The sequence below is a fragment of the Sardina pilchardus genome, chromosome 1 (assembly GCF_963854185.1).
Source record: "Sardina pilchardus chromosome 1, fSarPil1.1, whole genome shotgun sequence".
Taxonomy (NCBI): domain Eukaryota; kingdom Metazoa; phylum Chordata; class Actinopteri; order Clupeiformes; family Clupeidae; genus Sardina; species Sardina pilchardus.
The window spans coordinates 8,356,333-8,380,467 of record NC_084994.1 but is presented as its reverse complement, the minus strand read 5'-3'; the positions used below and the strand labels follow the sequence as shown (position 1 = coordinate 8,380,467).

Genomic DNA, 24,135 nt, shown 5'->3' with positions numbered 1-24,135 from the left:
CCCGATTTCTCCTCATGCTGAGGTGGCTGTTCCACTCTCAGCTCATGCACGATCTTAGTGTGGGCACGAGCTCTCCTTCTGTACCTTACGTTCAATTTTGCCACTTTTCACTAGCCTAGCATTCCCATTAAAATGAATGGGGGCGGGACTTGTTCACTTTCTCCAGTTCTCATACTACCCCAGGGGGTCAGGATTTGGAGGGTTAGCTTCAGCCAGTTAGCATGTCATTTGGCCGCCGACATCTTTGAAAAAATGGCGTTCCATGGTTGTACCATATCCGGCACCAGCGCATGCACGAGACAGCTCATGCACGAGCTGTCTCAGTTCATGCACGAGTTTGGTGTTGAGCACGAGCGTCCTCGCGCGTCCATGTTGATAACGCATTCTAGAAGACATAAATAAAATGACTGACGACTAGGATTAAGTTACCGATACTTGATGCCTGTGGATTATCATTATACCAGGCTTTGTGAATAAAAGAAAAAAGCAAATGTCGTTCTAATAGGTTACTATTATTTGCATTAGACTATGTATGAGTTGGCAAGGTATGATAAGACATTCTAGGAAATGCGAAGAAATTCTCTAACTAAACCCAATTATTAACCTACTCGCTGTCGTGTAGGCTAGGTTATGAAAACTATTTTAAAACGCTCAGCTGCAGACCTGTAGCCTAGTTCATAACAACGCAGCGTTGGGGGTCACAGCCTACAGTAGATAACGGCAAAAGTTTCCGACAGTGACAGCAGACTTAAAATGCATGCTGCTCGAAACATAACACATGGATGCGAGCTTCTACCGGTAAGCCTATAATATGCGTTGGCTTCATTTCGTCTGTCTACAAATGTAGGTTTAAGCTGCAAATTCACACTGGGTGCAGCACAAATAGCATATCTGGTATCCACACGTTTCTTACATCCCATGTCTAGTTATTAAGAGTCATTTTCGTCGGGTAGACAGCCTATTGCGCACATAACATCCTAGGCTACAGTCAGTTCAAAGCATTTACTGTGGGGATCATATTTATGTGTATGCTAAGTGAATTCTTGCTCAATATTGACTCGCCATGTTTATTATATCATGACATATGAATATCACATTATAGGATTTCGAGACAAGGGGCAAACTTCTCCACCACCATCCCAACTCAAATAATTAAATACATTTGCGCCTGTAACGATAGGAGCGCGTTCACGAACACCTTCTCTCACTCTCCAATCTTCATCAACGATGTGCCTATGTTGTCTCGTTGTAACGTGAAACCTAATTGGCTCATTCTAGCTGGTGACGGAAATGGACACCCATGGAACGCCATTTTCTCAAAGATGGCTGCGGCCAATTTCAAACTTTTTTGGCTGAAGTAGCTAGCCTAGCATCGGCCATTGAAATGAATGGGGGCGGGACTTAGTCCCTCTCTCCAGTTCTTATAATACCTCCATGTACTACCCCCATGGGTTGAATAGCCAATGGTGATGTTCAGGTTTAGTTAGCCAATCAGGAATCTTAGTTTACTACCCAATCACAGAGTCAGGAGGTAGCACAACCCACCCCATGTGGGTTGAAGAGGAAGGTCAGAAATCGAGAACCTTTTTGTTAGGGTCATTACTAGCAAAAGCATTAGAAGTCATTTTAAAGAAATGTCAAATTACAAAACAACATAGCCTACATGGGGTTAATGCATCACTGAGTCAGTCTCTCTGTAAATTATGTTAAATTAAATGACTTCCTTCTGCAGTATATTTGATCTCTTAACCTGTATATGGCTATCTTCAATATTTCATGTTTGTTTGTAAACAGATGTGCGTAACCTGCAATATAACATGTCATATCTCTTTGTCATTGTTGTGATCTTTGAGCTTTAAGTATTATCACTTAATAATGATTGAAAAAGTAGTTCATAGTATGTTCTAAGCCTAAACTGAACATTAAAAAAGGGAATATTTATTTTACCATTACTGAAGTGTGTGTCTTATACTGCCACATACTGGTAACATGGCGGTACTACAACACTCACTACCTAATAGGTTCCAAGAGTGAAGCACCTTTGATACAGTATTAAACTGCAGGTGTCCACATGTCTGTACTGATGCTGGTGTTTCTATGGAGACTGATACTCACCTCTGACCAGCAGGAACACTTTCTCCAGCAAACGTCCATGGATCATTCATGGACTGGTCACTCTTCATGGACACACAGCTTGGTACAGGAGAGTGTGATCTCTTCTGCTGCATGGTGCTGTATTTCACAATAATAATAATAATAATAATAATAATAATAATAATTCATTAGGACTATTTCAGCTGAACTATTAAATATTTTAAGTTCAAGGTACAGGGCAAGACACACACACACACAAAGCAGAGAGAGAGAGAGAGAGAGAGCACACACACACACACACACACACACACACACACACACACACAAACACACAGCATAGAGAGAGAAAGAGAGAAAGAGAGCCCAAACACACACACAAACACACACACACATACAAACCAGAGACAGAAAGAAAGAAAGAGAGCACACACACACACACACACACACACACACACACACACACACACACACACAGAAATGAGTGTCTTAGGCTGTGTCTCATTCCTCTACACTTTGAACACTTAGTTTTAAGTATATTGTGTAGATAACACAAAAAGTCAGTGCACTGAAGGTACCCGGATGACCCCCTAAAACGGTCAAAAAGTTCAGATATAACCATACAGCCATACATCCCTTAGGGGATCAATAACATAACCATCTATCCATCTTACTATCATACATACACTAAGGGTTACAGGACAGCTAATAGAGGCAGACAACCATGTATTATGAAAGGTGCTCACATTTTTGCATGGTCAAAAGCCAGTCCTTAAGATGGTGTGTGAATGTATGATAAGAGGTGGAATTTCTAATGTGCACTGGCAATTGGTTCCATAGTTTAGAGGCTCTCACAGAAAAGCATAATTGGCCAAAGGAACTGGACCTAAGAGGGACTGCACAGTCCCCTCTTAAGGCAGACCTTGTGGTTCTGCTGCTAGATGACTTCTGCTGTATAAAAGTGCAGAGTGGTGGGGGAGCCTTCCCATTAATGATCTTAAAAATTAGGCATGCATCACTGTATTTTAAAGTATTTTCCCAACTGAGCAAGTTATATTTGTTAAGAATGTTACAGTGGTGGTAAAGTTTGGGTTTTTTATCCAGGGTTTTGAGTGCTTGTTTGTGAAGTGACAAAATAGGCTTTAATGTTGAGCTACATACCTGGGTCCAGCTTGTCATACAATATGTTAGGTGAGGGGTTATCATAGCATTCATGTAAAGCTTTGCTACTGATGTTGTCAAACAGTTCCTTATATACCTAAAGTTTGCTAGGTTATATTTGGTTATTTGCACTACCTTTCTCACTTGATGTTTAAATGATAGAGTGGAGTCAAGAATAATGCCTAGCAGCGTTTAGTCTGCCAGCCACTGTGACGAGCATGTTAGACATGTTAACTCTATTAATGTAAGTAACAGCAGTAATACGAAGCATTTACTGTCGTCTAATGCATTCATTACATGTCCTCACTGACTAAAGCTGACAATCATGGGGAGAGTTAACGTAACCTTACATGCTACCTAGCTACCTAGCACGTCACGTTTGTGACGTTCATTATTGCCTGTAAGTGTGTTAACGTAAGTGTTCATTTTGGACAATACTAATCATCGAAAGTGGACACACAGCAGTAAGTGGGTCAGTGCACATTCACAGTGCACTGACGAAAGTAGGCGGAATGAGACATAGCCTTATACTGCCTCTTACTGGTAACATGGCGAAACTACAACATTCACTACCTCAATTGGTTCCAATAATGGAAGTGTGAAGCACCTTTGATACAGTATTAAACTACAGGTGTCCACATGTCTGTACTGATGCTTGTGTTTCTGTGGAGACTGATACTCACCTCTGACCAGCAGGAACACTTTCTCCAGCAAACGTCCATGGATCATTCATGGACTGGTCACTCTTCATGGAGACACAGCTCGGCACAGGAGAGTGTGATCTCTTCTGCTGCATGGTGCTGTATTTCACAATAATAATAATTCATTAGGACTATTTTCTGCTAAAACATTAAATATTTTAAAGGAACACTTCACCGTTTTTTCATATTAAACTACGTTATTCCCTTACCTAAGACGAGTTCACGTTTCAATGTGTGCACTCACTGGCTCTGGCACGCGGCGCTACTTTGATAGCACTTAGCTGCCCCAGTTTATTCATTAGGATCCAAACAGAGATGAATTTAGAAACGAACAAATATCCCCATGTTTTCCCTATTAAAATACAGTAACACGAGTAATCACACGACCAAGTATGGTGAGACAAAATAAAACATGGTGCATTTCTAAGCGGGTAAGAGGGATAACTAGTTGTGTGGCGGAATAACACTTGGGAGCACTTAGACTCGGCACAGTAATATCATCACTCTTGCACTTTCAGTTTCACTTTGGAGTGAGGATATTACTGTGCCGAGTCTAAGCACTCCCAAGTGTTATTCCGCCACACAAAATAGTTATCCCTCTTATCCGCTTAGAAATGCACCACGTTTTATTTTGTCTCACCATACTTGGTCGTGTGACTACTCGTGAAACTGTATTTTAATGGGGAAAACATGGAGGTGTTTGGTCGCTTCTAACTTCATACAACTTACAGGTTAATGCTATCTAGCTACCTAGCATGTTAAGCCAGCCAGCCACTGGGACGAGCATGTTATACATATTAACTCGATGGTATTAATGTAAGTAACAGCAGTAATACGAAATGTTTACTGTCGTCTAATACATTCATTACATGTCCTCACTGACTAAAGCCGACAATCATTGGGAGAGTTAAGGTAACCTTACATGTTATGCTACGTTTGTGACGTTCATTCCGCCTGTTATTTCCTGTAAGTGTGTTAACATAGGTGTTCGTTTTGGGACAATACTAATCATCGAAAGTGGACACACAGCAGTAAGTGGGTCAGTGCACATTCGCAGTGCACTGACGAAAGTAGGCGGAATGAGACATAGCCTTATACTGCCTCTTACTGGTAACATGGCGAAACTACAACATTCACTACCATATTGGTTCCAAGAAAGGAAGGGTGAAGCACCATTGATACAGTATTAAACTACAGGTGTCCACATGTCTGTACCGAAGCTTGTGTTTCTGTGGAGACTGATATTCACCTCTGACCAGCAGGAACACCTCCTCTTGCAAATTGCAATGGACGATCCACGGACCGGTCACTCTTCATGGACACACAGCTGGGTACAGGAGAGTGTGGTCTCTTCTGCTGCATGGGGCTGTATTTCACAATCATAATAACAATAATAATTCATTAGGACTATTTTCTGCTAAAACGTTAAACATTTTAAGTTCAATATATTGCGTGAGACATGTAAAAAAAAGACAATTAACAATGTCACAATCAGGAATAATTTGAATAAGATTATAGATAAATAAATTAGTCTTTCATTTTTGCGCTCTCTGTCTGACAATCTTTTATGTCTTTATCTCATTGTTAAGTGTCAGACCTTGTGATCAAGAAAGATGTAGTAATAAGAGTGGTAGTAGTTGTAGTAGTGGTAGTGGCACCTCCAACTCATCAATCTCTCAAAAACTGAACTTTTGGTGTTTCCTGCAAAAACAGCCATTCCCCAACAGATGAACGTCCAGCTTGACTCATCTTCACTGACTCCGACTAGATCGGCACGTAACTTGGGTGTCATAATTGATGACCAACTTGACTTCTCCGCAACTGCTAAGTCATGTCGTTTCATCCTTTAGGAAGATCATACCTTATCTGACGTAAGGTTCCACACAGGTTCTTGTTCAGGCCATGGTTCTCTCCAAGATGGACTATTGTAATTCACTGCCTACCTGCTTATGTATTAAGATCATTACAACTACTGTAATTCAGAATGCTGCAGCGCGTTTAGTCTTCAATCAGCCAAAGAGGACACATGTAACTCTTTTAGTTACTCTCAACTGGATCCCTATAGTGGCCAGAATTAAATTCAAATGTCTTAGTTTAGCCTATAGGACATTGACTGGATCTGCTCCCTCCTATTTGAATTCAGTGATCAAGGTTTATACTCCCAACCGCCCAATATGGTCCTCTGATGAGCGTCTGCTGTGCCGAGCAGCTTTAAACGCTAGGTCAAATTCAGGATTTTTTTCATCAGTGGTTCCATGTTGGTGGAATGGGTTGCCCAGTGTATTATGTTTAAGGATGAGTAGAAGGCCCCAGCCATGGCGTGACTGGCGGTGGCACCTGCACCGCAAGCCGGTGACCCGGGTTCGATTCCTGCCCCGTGGTCCTTTCCGGATCCCACCCCAACTCTCTCTCCCACTCACTTCCTGTCTTTTTCTCTACTGTCCTGTCCAATTAAAGGCATAAAAAGCCTAAAAAAATTATCTTTAAAAAAAAAGGATGAGCAGAAACCCACAGAATCTGTGTAACACATTTACTAAACTTCTCTATACATTTTACAACGCATGCACGTCCAATTAACCTCACGCAGCTATTCCCATAGTCCCCCAACACCGGTGCCGGTGCCGGAGGTTTGGTGTCGGTATTCAACGGTACTTTTTTCGGTACCTTACCCTTACTGAATCTGTAACACCTTGTTTGTATCAACAATAACAACAACAAATATAGCCGCAAGCGGCGATGGCGGGCCCGAGCACCTGCGGTGCGGAGACCTGTGACATTTCGGAATCTAACAAAGCAACATGTGCGTGTTGGTGGGCATGTGCATGAGCAACACACATGCCCACCAAATTTGGTTCATTTTCGTGAATGTGTGTGTCAAACACAACAGACAATGCACTAGGTGGCGCTATAGAGTCCCTAAGCCACACCCGAGGCCAGAGCTCTGTCTCTGAATAACTATAGCAATAACACACATGCCCACCAAATTTGGTTCATTTTGGTGAATGTACGTGTCAACCACAACAGACAATGCGCTAGGTGGCGCTCTAGAGTCCGTAAGCCACACTCTAGGCCAGAGCTCTGTCTCTGACTAGTGGTAGCAATAACACACAAGCCCACTAAATTTGGTTCATTTTCGTGAATATATGAGTCAACCACAATACACAACGCGCTAGGTGGCGCTATAGAGCCCTAAGCCACACCCTAGGCCAGAGCTCTGTCTCTGTATCCATATTTGTAGTCCAAATTTGAGATGATAACCAGTGTGTTGATATGGTGTACTGTAAATCATGCACCTGTAAGGCTTACAACAATATCTTGCTTCAGATCATTGAATTCACAAAACCATGTTGCTGTATTTAATGTGTGCGTGTAAATGTGTGTGTGTGTGTCTTGATGTAAACAAGTCATGATTGTTTGACTTTTCTGTATTCTGGTTATTACATGCTATTCCAACCAAGCATTTTTGTGAGGATAAGAACTTGGGTCTGGCTTAGTCAGTCCCCAATTCAATCACTAAAAATGACTTAATCTGAATAAAATCATCATACACATGATCTTTTCTTTACCTTTTACTTTACATCACACTGTCATTCTTGACCGACTCCTGGCAACTCTGGCCATTCATTTTCAGGTGGATCAAGGAAGGGAGAGAGAGAGTGTGTGTGTGTGTGTGTGTGTGTGTGTGTGTGTGTGTGTGGTGTGTGGTGTGTGGTGTGTGGTGTGTGTGTGTGTGTGTGTGGTGTGTGTGTGTGTGGTGTGTGTGGTGTGTGGTGTGTGTGTGTGTGTGTGTGTGTGTGTGTGTGTGTGTGTGTGTTTCTGTCTGTCTAGGAAGCCGCGCGTGTGACAATGCGTGTGTGCTAATGAGAGAGTGAGTGCGTGTTCCAGTTGCAAGAGAGAGGGGGAGGAGAAGGAGAGAGACCTCCAGCTGAGAGAGAGAAAGAAAGAAGGGGAGAGAGGGGGGCGATATATATAGTCCATGAGTAAGAGAACATGTTGAAAAATAATTGAGATGGTAAGTTTTCGTATTTCGAGGCTATGAGCCTTCAAAGTTGGCCAAAATGGCATTTTTTCCTAAAAATACCAATTTTATTGCCTTTTTTCAAGGACAAGATGAAATGCAAATCCAACAATTCTTTTTTCCTGCAATAGTATGCCACTTTGTAGACCATGTGAATGTGGTAGATCAGACCTGTCCATTTTAATATCCCCTCAAAACATGTCTGAAGTTAGAAAAAATGAAACATTGTCTTGGCTGAAGGAGGTGTTGGTTTGATTTTTATGAACCTCTTAGAAGGACAATATGGAGTTTATACCCATTTTATCTGTTTGAGGGATCGGATTGCCATCCTGTAAACAGGGTAAAAATGTTATATCCCATTTTTACTCTTTATTGATCCCTTAGAATATGTCCAAAAGTTGTCAAAAATGAAAAAGGCGACTAAATTGAGGGGCTTAAATGGATCAAGTCACACAAGGCTAAAAATGTAATATAAGACAGATGAGATACTGAGGGAGAACACTGTGAAATGTATAACCCCTGTTACGATGGCCTTTGAACCCACTGTGTCCCTAACTGAGGTTATGGGCTAAAAACCACCAACCACCGATCCGGTACTGAGGACCATGGTGTCGGACCTGTTCCAACTGATATGGAATTGCCCATACGGCGGCCATATTGAATTTTTGGCCAAAATTTAACATTTTGGCCCCAAGTCTTAATCTGTTCCAATAGGGGTTCTGACCAGGAATCCATTGAGAAAATTACCAAAAACTAGGCCCAAAAGTTCCAGCAAATGACCTGTCTATTAGTTTTACAATACGTTGAACACTGTCAACTGTCAAGTTTGGAAAATGGCTGGTTTCTGGACCCAGGAACGAGAAGAAACATTGATTGAACTATGGGAAGAAAAACCCCAACTGTATGACTTAACATCAAAAGCATATTCCAACCGCGACAGCAAAATGCAGGCAGTGAAAAAAAATTGCGGAGAAACTGGAAACATCTGGTGAGTACCCTAGCCGTGTTACTGTTAGCCTATAGCTTCTAAAATCGTTATTTTGCTACGTTAACGGTATTCTATGAATGTCATTGCTGTAGGCTACTGGTATGAATTATTATAAATAAATGCTCTACATTGTGTTTGCAACTGATTTTAACTTGAAGTAGAAAAAGGTTGGGATATGATCAGCTGTTAACCAGTGGTGTAGTCTACGTGATACGCACTGTACCCACTTAAAAAGCATCATAATCTCACTGTAGGCCTACTTAACATAGGCACGGGTATGTGTTAACATTTGGGGTTGATCACAGTATCCACTACTAGACTACACCACTGCTGTTAACTGTAAACTGGGGTAATCAAACAGGGAGTGAGTGAGGTTGATTGATTATTAACCTATATCATGCATTAAAGTAGGTTACCCTAGTTGGTGATCCTAAAATCTGAGCATATAGCAGTTACCAATGTAGGCTGAATCTATTGCTTTTTACAGAAACTGCAGTAAAAGGAAAGATGGAGACGTTGAGGACCCAGTACAGCCGCTACCTAAAGGCAAAGCCATCAGTCCTGGATGTTACAAAAAATGAAATTTCTTGAGATCCACATGAAGAAGAGACCATCCAGGTCAAACCTGCCTCCAAATGTAAGAATTTATTTATATATTTGATCTCCTATCAATGCATACACAATCAAAACATTTCAGAACAACAATTACACAATTCTGTTACACAGGATCTCTGTGCTCAGAGTTTAAATACACTGTTAGGAGCTCCCTGGTCCTCTTAGCCTGCTGAGTGGCATTTGTAGACCCAGGTAGTGCAGCTTGTGGTAGGGAAGGATCAGGGACTGTGTCTGTAACTTCATACACCGTACTGTGTTTCTCATGAAGAAAGTTGTGCATTGCACAGCAAGCGAGGATAATGTTTTCGACCACATGTGGTTGTTGGTTGTTGGTTGATTGTAGTCAGCAACACACGCCACCTGTTAGCCAGTATGCCAAAGGCATTTTCTACAACATGTCTGGCACTGGAAAGCCGATAATTGAATACCCGTTGTACATCACTAAGGCCTCTCCGTGCATATGGTTTCATAATGTAAGATTTTAAGGGGAATGCCTCGTCTGCCATCATATAAAATGGTACTTCACTTTGTGATCCTGGCAAGGGAGAAGGTAAGGGAAATGTTGGCTGTTTGCCGCTCTAATGATTGTTGAAGTGTACATCCCCTGAAAACACCTCCATCTGACACCCTGCCATTGCATCCAATGTCAATGTATAGGAATTTGTAGTCACTATCAACTAGGGCCATGAGTACGATGGAATGAAATAGTTTATAGTTATAATAAACTGAACCACTCTTTGGTGGAGGCCAAATTGCAATGTGTTTTCCATCCAAAGCACCAAGACAATGGGGGGACTTCCTAGCCTAGAAATCTAGACGCCCCTAGCGGCAGCAAATGTAATTTGCCCGGGGGGCCAGTCTAGGCACGATCCATAGAGCAAGGGAGCTGAGAGCTCCTAAAACCAGCTAACCAATCACAACGTGTATAAAGTCGGTGGGCGGGCTTAACATAATAGTGACTGACATGCGACCAGAAGTTGCGACGGTAACGCATCCTGTTATTTGAAAACAAGAAGATGATTCGTTTAGCGTTATCCTATTGCGTGGAGAGGGAAGCTTACGCATCCTGCTACTTGAAAACAAGAAGATGATTCGTTTAGCGTTATCCTATTGCGGGGAGGGAATTTGAAAGACAACTGTTTATCCCACCCCTCCGATTGGGCCCTGTCTACGCTACATCTTGATGTGGGTCTGGCTCGTCAGGCTAGGAACTTCCAGTTCTTCTGAAACCCTTCAGCAACCTTCAGCCACTCAGATGTTGTGTTCAGGCACTGAAAAGAGAAAATCGACATATGTAAAGTTAATATAGTTCCAATATTTTCTTTTAACAGGACATGCCATCTGAGCTAAATGGACAGGAGAACTGCTCTACCGCTGTTGCTGAGACTGACAACTGCCCAGAAGATGTGCCAGTGACCGATGAGGGAGAGGAGGAGCAGCCAGTTAACCCATGTGATGTCACACCCCCACTCCCTACACCACTCTCTACACCTATCAGACGCAAACGGAAGTCCCTAGACACTGAAGAGCGTACAAATGCTGGATGCAGTTACTACTGCGCTGCATTCTCTCACTAAGAGTGTAGAGAAACGGTCAGACAACATTACATCTTACTGTCAGTATTTAGAGCACGAATTCCGAGCCATGGAAAAGTCAGATGCACGGTATTTCTGTTATGTCCAAAGCCAGATAGGTCAGCTCATCTACAATGTTCCTAGTCCACACAACCGTCCAAATGAAAACCCCTTTGGTTATAATTGACATTATGACTATTTGTTTTTTTATCTTAAGGTGTTGCTTTTGATTAAATGATTCTCTATTCATTAAACTTACCCATATGCAATTACCTTTTGTGTTTTTACATCATTTAACATTTGCTATTGCTGTGATTATATGAGATAATGTTATAATAAAAATGCATACCTTCAGATACTTGGCTCAGGAAGGTTTCACCTGTAAGACAACACAGGTTAAGCAATAATTTGGCTATATAAAATGTATTACAAATGAATAGATAAGACATTGATGATTTAGCGCTCACCTGTAGCCAAGAATCTTAATGTCACCATGAGGCGTTCACCAGGAGAAATGCTGTCTCTGAAATTTGTGTTTAACTTCTGGCAATTAGTGGAGTTACCATAGTTAGTAACTCCTCAAAAGCTTCAGGAGCAAAACGGGCAAAATTGGCAAAAGCTGGCGTGTCTTCTGATCGAAGTTCTTGGCATAAGTTTGGATAGACACCCTGTTTTGCATGTCGCAAAATCCAAGGCTTACACCACAGTCTCCTCCTGGCTCGTCTTGATTGACGTCTCTCCTGTACACGGCTAGCAACTTTACAGGCCAGGTAGACCATAACTACTTTGGCTACAGCTAGTAAGGTCTCCTCATCCATGTTAAATAATATTAAACCAAAAAAGAAAAGGTAGGCCTAGGTGACAAAGGTCAGTCTTGTCTGCTGTTGTCTAGGCAGTGTGGACTGGCAGTTGGTTTCATGAACATTCTAAAGACTACCAACAGACAAATGGCAACAACTGCCAACTTTAGAATGTTGGTGTTTGTTGGCATTTGTTGGGGCAGTGTGCAAGGGCCTTTAAAAGATTGAGCTTAGTATGGTAATAGCCAGACTAAGCAGTAGTAGCATTAATAGTGGTACTAGTAGTAGTAGCAGTGGTAGTTGTGGTTGTACTAGCAGTAATAGGAGTGCTGTTGTTGTTATTTTTGCTACTACTGTTGTCTTACCCCAAGGGCTCAAAGTCCTCTTCTTCACAGGAACTCATTTTAGGCCAACACACCCCTTTGCCTGGGATCTCCTGATCTTACACTGGACGATGAGAGAGAAAAATCAACATACATCACACAGCACTAACACCAGCCTACACATGGACACAATGCATTGCCACATCACAGTAACAGGATACATATATACACATCGTTTCTGTAACCAAATGTGTAAGAATGAAAAATATATATGAAAAATAAAACACTATGTTGGAATTAGAGACACTAAGTCAGAGCGAGAGAATATAGTAAAATAAAAAAGTTAAAAGACGCAAACAAGCAGACGGGGAGTAAACTTATAAATGATTAAAGTGGAAATGGAGATTTAGGCAGGATGGCGAGTGAGATAACAGCCTATAAACTTATTAAAAAGGAACACATGATGAAAGAGAAAATATTACACAGTTATTACTCAGCTTTTCATAATACTGGATGCTTCATGCACTTGAATAGGCCTTCTAATCGTTCAATAGTCTCGATAACAGACCGTTGATAAGTATAACAGACCGCTGTCAAGGAAAATGTCTTTTGTGCTTCTTATCCATGTCTGTCATATCACTCCCCAAGTAGTCCGGTCACTTCTTGCAATGGAACTTCATTCAGAGGGGAAAGCAGACAGTTGATCAGCAGTGTTTTAAAGAATGTTCGGCCCCAGTCGTGGCGCGACTGGCTGGGGCACCTGCACCGCACGCCGGCGACCCGGGTTCGATTCCCGCCCTGTGGTCCTTTCCGGATCCCACCCTACTCTCTCTCCCACTCGTTTCCTGTCACCCTACACTGTCCTATCTGGGAGTATAGGAGTATAGCATCAAGTCAGTCACACTTGTGTAATATTGATCTGGCCAGATATGTAACAGAGGTGGTTGTGAATCAGGTTCACCTGCTTTGATGTCAACGAAATTGGGCAAATTCCAATTGAGTTCCACTGTGCTGAGCAGTGAGCACAGGTCCCTCTAGACTAGAGGCCATGGGGCACTCAGGTAACCCTTATGAAGTCTGTTTCTGATAGTGTGGCCTGAGACGTTCACACCAGCGGCCTGCTGGAGGTCATTCTGTAGGGCTTTAGCAAGGCTCCTACTATTCCTCCTTGCACAAAGGAGCAGATATTGGTCTTGCTAATGGGTTAAGGACCTTCTACCACCCTGCCCTGCTCTCCTAGAGCAACTGCCTGTCTCCTGGAATATCTTCCATGTTCTTGAGACTGCAGTGGGAGACACAGCAATCTTTCCCGCAATGGAAAGTATTGGTGTGCCATTCTGGAGGAGTTGGACTACCTGTGCAACCTCTGTAGGCTCCAGATACTGGCTTATGCTACCAGTAACACTGACCCTATCCAAATGCAAAACTAGTGAAAAATCAGTCAAGAAGGATGAAAATGGAAAAATGACCAGTTGCCACCACCTGTAAAGCCATTCCTGTTTTGGGGGTCGTCTCACAGTTGGCCCTCTAGTGCACCTGTAGAAAATGTTGTTGACATCAAAGCAGGTGAACCTGATTCACAACCACCGTTATCTGGCCAGATCAATATCCAGTGTGACTGACGTGATGCTATACTCCTATGAACCAGTGTTCCCTATATTTTTTTGAGCAGTGTATTTTTGTTTTTCAGCAAAAGCCACGATGAAACCGTGACAAATACATGTAAAGAGTCATATCATGTGGAGTATAGTTTTTTTTAGCCATATATTAAGCGGGATAATGTATAGAATACTGGTCATTACTGGAAAAATAAGTACCTTCAGCACATTCCTTTGAGTAGAGACAAAGATATTAATACATCCTAATCCACATGATAGTCCAAGGATCCCACATCTTCTTATACATCAAATTCAAAAACTATCCCAGTCTAGAGCCCACAAATTTAAGGATCCAACACGGCAAAGTGTGAGATACAGATTTAAGTTAAATACTGTCACAACACAGAGAATTCTATAATTACTATCAGGCTTTAGAGCAGCTCACAGGCGAGAGAGACTTGAGTGCACGAACACTGCAGCACAACACAGTGTTGGTAGAGTATGTGATGATCTGCCTTTTCTAACAAACAATACACTCAACCACTTTCAATGTTCCATGTCTATGTAGGTCTATGTTTACAGTTTTTCTCGATTGTTAACACACATTTTCTGAAAACATGCCTCATATTCTCAGAACTCTACACACAAATCCAAAACAACACACACAATGGGCAAAACTCCACAATTCTCCTGCAAAATGACACTTTACCTTCAAAACAATGTAATTTCTCCTCAAAATGCTCTTTTGTTCTCAAGAGACACACACAAGCCATCATATATCAAGACATTTACAAGGACCAGTTAAACACTGATGTGCGCAGTGTAAAACACTGCGATGAATTGAAAACACTTCTTCTCCATTCATTATAATGACTTGGGCCTTTTTTTGTTCAATGTTACACTACAAACAGTACTACAAACAGTAGATAAGCTGATACAGTAAGTTGATATGCTTACCCTATCAATATTTTGAAATATCTCATTGTTTTCTATTATTTTTCTTTGTATTTTCCGTATTGTTATGCCGTTTTTTCTAGGACAATGCTCATGATTTCAGTTTCCTGTTCAGGAGACAGAAGCCCTTGTGTTGGTAATCTTTCGGCTGCCAAACAAATAGTAAAATACTGTAAACTGTGTAGGAATACAAAGTAGGATTACTTTCCCCAAATACTTGAAACATACTTTATTTTTACAGTCCTACAGAACAGCCCACAGGCAATACTGTACTACTGTGCTCATTGAGCTGTATTGTACTGTCCGGTACTGTACTGTATTGATACGCAGCACTGCAATGTTCTAGTGGCTCGGATCTCATCAGAGATTACGGTCCTTGGCCTCCCCATCCTCCTCCTCTTACTCTCACTCCTCTGGCTCTGCCTTTGCCTGTACTACTACTGTAATACTAAAGCTCTGATTGCTAATTGTAAGACTGTGTGACAGGAGTTTGCCCATCTGATGAGTCAGTGTGCATGGTAGGACAGTTAGCTTTAGAATTTGAATGGCAGTGTGTTCTTTGTGAAAACAAGAGATTTTCTTCATGAAAACGGTGTCTAATGCACAGAATTGTGTGTAGTGTTTTGAAAACAGTGTGTTATAGAACTGCAATTTGAGTGTAAAGCCGAAATTGTGCTTATAGTTCAGCAGAATCGGTTCAGGAGGTTGGTGCATGAGCTACATATTACTGGAATTGTGTCTCAAGTACCAGAAATTGTGTGTAAACAATTGAGAAAAACTGTAATCAAAAACATTTTCACCCTTAGATCTATTTTATATTTCAAGACCACAACCTCTTAAGGACCTGTGGGAACCCCATTACATTGTGTTATTGGTCATAACATATAGGCCATCACTAGTCCATTATGTAATTTGTCAACACAAATATCACTTGTCCATATTATTCATGATCATTCTCTTCGAGTCACGGTAAAATGTAATTTTGGGTACTGTACTAGCTTATTTAGATATACTTATGGTGTGGGTGCTTGTGTTTCTGTACAAATCCACCTCTTAGTTTGTATAGAAATGAAGTGACACATACAGTGCCCTCCAAAAGTATTGGAACACATGCTTAAAGTTAAATATAAAATCATCTTTCGGAAATTGATCTTAATGCCTTAAATGAAAAAATGAAGAAATATTCAACCTTTAAGGACATCAACTTTCTTTGTGAATGAATAATGTATTGCAAATAAATAAATGTTTTCCTTAAATACTGGGGTCATAAGTATTGGAACGCCCATGTTAAATTCCCATAGAGGATTTTTATTTTTTATTTTTAAAGGTCAGTTATTTCATGGATCCAGGGGCCTATTGCACAAAACTAGGATAAGGGATTAACCCGGGATATCTTGGTTATCCTGGCTCAATTTATCCGTGATCCAGTTGCACAAAAGCGGGATAGGGGGCAGCAGGATATGTTATGGTATAAGTTACCATGGCGATTTATTCTGTGGAGCTAGCCTGCTCCTGACCAGGCTAACATCCAGGATAAGTTGATTCTAATGGTAATTACATTATCTGATTGGTTCAGCTAGTTGTCATTCAAATGAGACCTCCACGTGATTTTTTTTTTTAAAGAGCTATAGATTCCATTTATATATTATTTGCTACATGCATTTACTCGCAAAACACAGCAGAATGTCTGCCTAATACCATATGGATGTCATTTAAATTATGGTGGCCTTATAATTAATAACATAGCCTACTCGTTGTTTGCTTCTTTTTTGACAGATGTTTGATGAATAGGCTGCTGTAGGCTAGTAGTTGATTGGAAGTGGAGGGGACATTTTTCGAAGGTGTTTTCAACTAATTCGGCTTTTAAGACAAATTAAGATACTTTGTGCATCTTTGCGGTGGCAAAGCGCTTCCTTAATGACGTTGCGTGCCGAGACAAGGAAGCTCTCACACGTGGGTGCATACGTAAATTTGCATTCAGTTGATCTGCCACACCTACTCCCGCTATGTAACAGAAATAATCATGATCCCCCATCCAAAAAAGTAAAACTTTACCTCGTTGTTAGTCTATATCAAAAGCGGTTGTTCACTTGGTGTGCAAGACGCTATTTTTCGCGTCTTTTTTATTCCAACCGCGAGTTATTTGGGGAGAAACGAGAACGCGCACAATTACCGGATAACTTACACCTGGCTTGATGAATCCGTGTCTGCTTATCCTGGATTGGTCTTTGTGCAACCAATTAAGCCGGTATGCTCTTGTTTTGGATTCAGTGATCGCAGCTCAGTAACTTATCCCGGATATCTTAATTCTGCTTTTGTGCAACGGGCCCCAGGACACTATGCACCCCACATCAACACTATACCCTTCCCCATACTAAGAGATATACATGGTTTTATTTCAGTTAGCCTAATAATGTCGCTGGTTTGAATTGCATTGAGCTCAATGAGAATGAAATGGTATGGTGAAAGGTATAGTGTTGATGTGGGGTATAGTGTTGATGTGGGGTTATTTTAATATCAGCATTGCATTGATTGAACTCGTGACAACTTAGGCTACATATTTCTTTAGTTTACAATTCATGTCTCACCCTGCCCTTCATTTTCTTGTGGAAGTGTGCTATCAAGAGGAAGAGAGTTTCGATAGATGCGCTCAGGCGTTTTTGGATTTTCGCAGATAGAAATCACGTTCTCTCCGACTGCATGTAGCCTACTAAGAGCTTCAAACAACTGTTGCATCTGTTCGTTGAGCGGGTGTAAGTTAGCAGCAGGTTTGATGAATTAACGTTACCGTATGACAACAATAGAAGCGGACTCCTTGCGTTTTTTTATTTTTGTTTCCCGTCCTAACCTTTCCCGGGAATCGGGAAATAGTCTTGATTACATTTCCCAGGAATCCCGTTTGCCGGGATTAAACCCTAGTGTGTGTGTGTCTGTCTGTGTCTGTGTGGATCTTTTGGGCAAACCTTAGAGCAGTCACTTTCACTCTGCTAGTCTCAGCTGGAAATCTGAAATGTTTTGTCAGTTTGTCTACTAATAACCACCATAAACTAAACCAGCCTACTTGATATCAACTCGTTTTCACTAAGACAAAATGAGTACAGCACATACAAGTACATCAGGCCTACATACATTAATTCAATAATTAATTTCCTTGAGTTACTTTGGTGCATAAATTCCTCAGTAAAGGTATCTGGGAGTTCTCTGAAGCTCAGGCCCACAACAAGGAAAATCAAAATTACGTCTTGTTTGAAGCGATGTTTAAAAAAACAACTCAACTTGCCTACTGCTTATTAACTCATTTTCACTAAGACAAAAGGATTAACTCTTGCAGCACATTTAAGTTCTAAAACATTTATTTTGGACTGTAGCTGCATTGGTTTAATAAACGGCCACGCTTCATACTGGTGAATTTTTGTAGATTTATTTTCTCTTTTCTTGTCTGATAAACTGTAAACGTACATAGTCAAAAAGCACTGTGACAACGTTAGCGCCATAAACCTAATGCAGAGTCCATCTTTCTTGAAAAGTTATGAGTCCGTAGCTGGTTTGCATCTCTTTTGGCGCTCTTCCCATAATTCCCTGGTTTAGGCCCTGTATACAAACAAACTCTTAATACGAATAAAATGAATATTAATGAACTAGTACATGAGGCAATCTCATTTTAAAGCACAAACTTGAAATAATGTTTAAACAAATAATAAAGACATGAATTCAACACAAGTAACAAATTTACTTGAGTTGCCTTGGTGTATAAATCCCTCAGTAAAGTTATCACTGTATGGAATAGTGTATCCTATCTACTAGTACTCAGGGGTGCCTGTCACAGCTCCAAAAATTAGGAGTTCTTTGAAACTCAGGGGCACAACAAGGAAAATCATAATGATGTTTTGTCTGAAGTGATGTAGCCTAGATATTGTTAAAATAAACATTATTAATACAATATTATTAATACTAATAGTTGATTAAAATGGCAAAGTAAGCTGCAAATCATTGTAATTTTACTTTCTTTGATCAAATGTTCCCTTGCATTTTTCCTTGCATTCCCTTGCCAACATTACATCAACACATTTTAACCGTGGAAAGTGCATGTGGCATTATAGAAGACAGTTTACTGTAAGTAGGTCTAAGTATTTAATCATGTGTGTTTGGATCATTAACATGATGACCTGTATGCACTCTCATTCATAGCTTCATAAAATATCAACATCCCATGTAGCTTTTAGAGTATTCAACCACTGATCCAAACAGTTGGCCTGTTAGCTACAGTATCACCAGTCCAAGTTCAATCTTTTAATATTTTATGATTGAACATTAGTCTGGGGAGTCTACTCTGCATTTTCTACTGCACAAGAGGTGTGCTCAATGGGCATAGTTCAAATGACTCTACACAATTGGATAGTCCTTCAACCAATCAGACCAACGATCCTGTCGATGTCTCTGATGATGAGGTGATAAGAAGGGGTAGACTGAAGGAACTGGCGACTACATGTCTGGATATTTAAAACATACTGTAGCCTATTTACGCATTTGGATTCCTTTCATCGAGCAATTCCTATAAAACAGCAGAAATCAACAGCCCTCCCATCACTAACTGAGACTCCAAGCCACCATCACTCAATCCTGAACTTTACTTTACTTTATTTAGTTATATGGGGAACGTTATTATCTGCAGTAAGCATGACTACAGGTAACTCTTCAAACCAGTCAAACCAGCGCAGCGTACTGTAACTCACCCATGTTACTCCTCCTTCAGCTGTCACTCCCTCATGACTCCATAACACAAAGATGATATCATCAGCATGACCACCATGGTGCCATCAGCCTAGCTCAACAGAAATACTCAACATTAATAAACTTACATTACTCCATAACACAAACATGAGATCATCAGCATAACCATCACTATGCCATGAGCCTAGCTCAACAGAAGTACTCAACATTAATACACTTACATTACTCCATAACACAAACATGAGATCATCAGCATAACCATCACTATGCCATGAGCCTAGCTCAACAGAAGCTCTCAACATTAATACACTTACATTACTCCATAACACAAACATGACATCATCAGCATAACCATCACTATGCCATGAGCCTAGCTCAACAGAAGTACTCAACATTAAAGGGGACATATTATGCAAAACTCACTTTTTGCGGGCCTTTGTGTTCATATTTAGGCCTCTACGGTTCTTATAACCCTCTATTGCATAGTGTTGCTTCAGGGTAACAAACCCTTGTCGCCTCATTTTCTCAGGCTTACAACATCATACACCAATAAAAAATGCTCATTTTGATCAGGAGGAAGTTTGAAAAGCCAACAGAATGCTTGTATTTGATCACATGACTTGTAAAATACCCTTTTCAATCTATTTTCCTCACCTGCACTCACATGCGGCAGCTCCACAAACCTTTGAAAAAGTGACATTTTCCTTAGGATTTCCATGAAATAAAAAATATTTTCACAATTTTGGGTAAGTTCTGATTGAGTTTCACTCTGTTGATTATGTTTTTATTGAATATTTATTTAGTAAAAGTGTAAAATAGCTATGTTGCCTCAAAGCAACAACATGCAACAGTGGAATGAGGATTCCCTGTTTATATGCTAGTTACTTACACAGAGACAAATGGCAGGATACCAAGACTTGTTGAGTATTTGTCAGTATGTACATTGTTTTTTATTTTAAAATACTTAATAACAATAACAATATGTTTATTGATGTGTGCTTATTGATATCTCCAGATGGAGATGCTGAAGAAAGAGATGGAGAGCTGAAAAAGGACGAAGAGGAACAGGCATACATAAACTGAATGAGAATGAATGGATAAAAATAATACTCCTTTGTCGTGCATTGTTACTTCTAGGTAACAAACCCAACTAAGATTGTAACTAGTTGTAAATGTATCACTTTTTCAGCACAAATGTTTTTTTCAAATTAAGTTGATGTTGAAGATCTTTCATAAAATGTGTTTTGTTATGGAATAAAGAGATATATTTCAAGTAGACTGCACTTTTTGTATTTATTACCATTATTGCATGTTGTTGCCCCAAAGTAACAAACCTAGATCTACCCCCTATTAATATTTTTTTCAATTTTTTTTTATGGAATTGTTCAATGTGCTCTATGACTGGTAATAAAATGTGTAGAAATATTTTTTTTCTTCATTATTTCATATATCACACTCCGAGCGCGAAAAAACCCCATCCATCCGTTTTCTGTAGATCAGTAGAAAGACTTTGGTGTCAAGAAAGTATGCTGCTGTGAGCCATTTGGATGGCTCCCTTATTCTGATTCATACTAAGGGAATTTGCATAGACCAACCCTAGCACCAGGGTCTAACATATGTGGTTGGATGCCGGCTCTGTTTGTAGTCATTTTCACCTGTGAAACGAGCAGCGTAATCAATACACGCAGCCGGAGGCGTGGCCAGCCCAGAAACGGCTCAATTTGGGAGAGACCAATTCTAACTTGTAAGGTATAATATGTCCCCTTTAATACACTTACATTCTCCATAACACAAAGATGAGATCATCAGCATAACCATCACAGTGCCATGAGCCTATAGCTCAACAGACGTACTCAACATTAATACACTTAGATTACCCCATAACACAAACATCAGATCATCAGCATATTACCATCACAGTGATATGAGCCTAGCGCAGCCAAAACTGGACACTAAACACAAAGTCCATGTAGGCCCATATGAATGGGGAGGCACATAGGACACAAAGTCCATGTAGGCCCATATGAATGGGGAGGCACATAGGACACAAAGTCCATGTAGGCCCATATGAATGGGGAGGCACATAGGACACAAAGTCCATGTAGGCCCATATGAATGGGGAGGAACATAGGACACAAAGTCCATGTAGGCCCATATGAATGGGGAGGCACATAGGACACAAAGTCCATGTAGGCCCATATGAATGGGGAGGCACATAGGACACAAAGTCCATGTAGGCTGATATGAATGGGGAGGCACATAAGGACACAAAGTCCATGTAGGCTGATATGAATGGGGAGGCACATAAGGACACAAAGTCCATGTAGGCACATATAGTATAAATGGGGAGGCACATACAGTAGGAAGGGCGGATATTTACGGGAGACTATGACCATATTGGAGTGCTGTGTCTCTCCCCATTAGAAAGTCTATACATTAATAGAAATAAATGACAGTATGTGAAAACCACGATGTCAAGATGCTAGTTACCAGTTTCATAGATACCCCCCAAGATTGTTTATGATGAATATTGCAATAAAAATCAATACAGATCATTAAGATATTGCTTAGAGCACTGTTCACAACATGATGTCAGAGACTGACAGACAGACCAATGCCATTGAACAGCCTTACCAACAACAGCACCAACACATGACATCTACTGTATACAACATTTCTTACAACACTCAAAACGCTTCACTGTGAAGGAGGAACCTCCCTAACCACCAATGATTCATATCAACAGTAGAACTCTACATAATTGTAAGCACATGCAGCAACTTCTCACTAAATGAGGAATAAAATACTCTGGTAAAAGAAACTTACGGTGCTTTATGGGTGTTTGTTTGTCTGATATCCAATTTCTGAAGCGCAAGTGCTTTCTGTGTGAAACTATTTTCAAGGTTTCCGCATTCAGAGAGCCAAGACAACCAGTTCATCTTGCTTTCTGATTGAGAAGAGATGAACCGTTTAGCTTCTCACTGGTGCATGTACATACACACACACACACACACACACACACACACACACACACACACACACACACACACACAGAACACAGAGATAGAGACATAGGAGAGAGAGAGAGAGAGAGAGAGAGAAGAGATAGAGGGAGAGAGGGAGAGAAGAGATAGAGGGAGAGAGAGACACACACATAGAGAGAGACATGTAGAGAGAGAGAAAGAGAAGAGAGAGAGACAGAAAGAGAGAGAGAGATAGAGAGAGAGAGAGAGAGAGAGAGAGAGAGAGAGAGACACACACACACACAGTGCAAAGGAGGGAGGAAATCCCACTGGTCACCTGTTATTTTTCTCAGGTAGTACACAGTGCCCTCCAGAATTATTGACATTAGTAAAGTTGACTACAAACAGATATTAAAAATCATCTCACAATGAAGACAATGAGGACTATTCTGAGAAATATCTTATCACCAAATCAATATTTTTAATAAAACTACATCAGCCACATACATTGACATGACTACCATGACCACACCCAGGAGTGAACATGTTCTTTCCTCCATTTCCATGTAGATTTGATCTCATTTGACAGTGTGACGGTAACAACAGGGCAGGAGACTGGCAATATGGATGACTACACAGCAGCAGCATACAGTACAATGTCAGAGAAGCAGTGAGGGATGCCAAGAGGGAATATGGAGAGAAGGTGGAGTCCACATTCCAGCAAGGAGAGCTCTAAACCAATCAGGAGTGACTCCAAAGCCCCGCCCCCCTCCTCAGGAGGTGCAAGTAAGGAGTTGGTGAACAGCCTCAACACCTTCTCTGCTTCCACACCTGCCGTGACCCAGTGGCCACTGCAGCAGGTCAGGAGAGTGGCGGAGGAGGAGGGAACGGAGGAGCACTCGTTCTCCCTCAACACCATGGCAGCAGGACATTTAAGCAGGTGACCACCAGCAAGGCTGCGGGACCAGACCAGATAGCTGGACGAGTTCTCAAGGTCTGCGCCCACCAATTGGCACCAGGGTCATTCCACGTCAAATCAACCAGAGCGCACGCACTTGCGTCTCAAAAAAATCTGAAAAAAATACCATGCGTGCCTTTGTTACCCTGGAGACACTCTGTAAAATGTTTTTGTGCTAAGATCAATACTTTTCAAATAACAGCCAGTTTTACGGGGGGAGGGGGATGTCAAATTTGTTGTGCTTCTTTTTTTGTCAAAGTTCACAAGCTCATTGCTCAAGAACTAGAATCTGTAGGAGGCTCAAATTTTGCAGGCTGGTGCATAAATAGGAATAGTATGCAGTAATATCACCACGAGTAGTCTGGATGATCTTGCATGGTCATAGCAGTCCCTCAAAGTTGATCAAAATGTTATTGGAGTTCTTGGCTGGGCTCTGTTTAGGCTTACAGAAGACATCTTTTTACTCAACATAGGCTCTTGATTTTTTCCCCCTTATTGAGATCAGTAGAAACACTCTCCGAAAAAGCAATGAAGAGAAAAGAAAATCCATCAGGGACTGAACAGCAGACCTCACAAGTTTGAAAAATTATTTTGGATCTTATATTCAGAGCACCGTAACAACTTGTGGGAATATACAAAGATTTTTTTGTATATATTTTT

General features: G+C 40.9%; 1 protein-coding gene across 8 annotated transcripts in view; it reads right to left on the bottom strand.

Annotated features, from left to right (window-relative positions):
- Positions 1 to 22,504, bottom strand: part of LOC134083153 (NACHT, LRR and PYD domains-containing protein 12-like) — a 45,230-nt gene extending 22,726 nt beyond the window's left edge. For 3 of the 8 annotated variants that reach the window (XM_062539363.1, XM_062539819.1, XM_062539811.1), the window contains exons 1-6: positions 22,381 to 22,504; positions 19,557 to 19,645; positions 12,314 to 12,945; positions 5,203 to 5,319; positions 3,936 to 4,052; positions 2,116 to 2,232 (exon numbers count right to left, since the gene is read on the bottom strand). In XM_062539363.1, the coding sequence (XP_062395347.1) occupies positions 2,116 to 2,232; positions 3,936 to 4,052; positions 5,203 to 5,319; positions 12,314 to 12,351 (389 nt within the window). In that variant the 5' untranslated portion in view covers positions 12,352 to 12,945; positions 19,557 to 19,645; positions 22,381 to 22,504. Of the gene's footprint in view, positions 1 to 2,115; positions 2,233 to 3,935; positions 4,053 to 5,202; positions 5,320 to 12,313; positions 12,946 to 18,282; positions 18,432 to 19,556; positions 19,646 to 22,380 lie in introns of all 8 variants that reach the window. The other 5 variants (XM_062539532.1, XM_062539445.1, XM_062539616.1 and 2 more) reach the window with 5 other exon arrangements.
- Between the last annotated feature and the right edge of the window lie 1,631 nt (positions 22,505 to 24,135).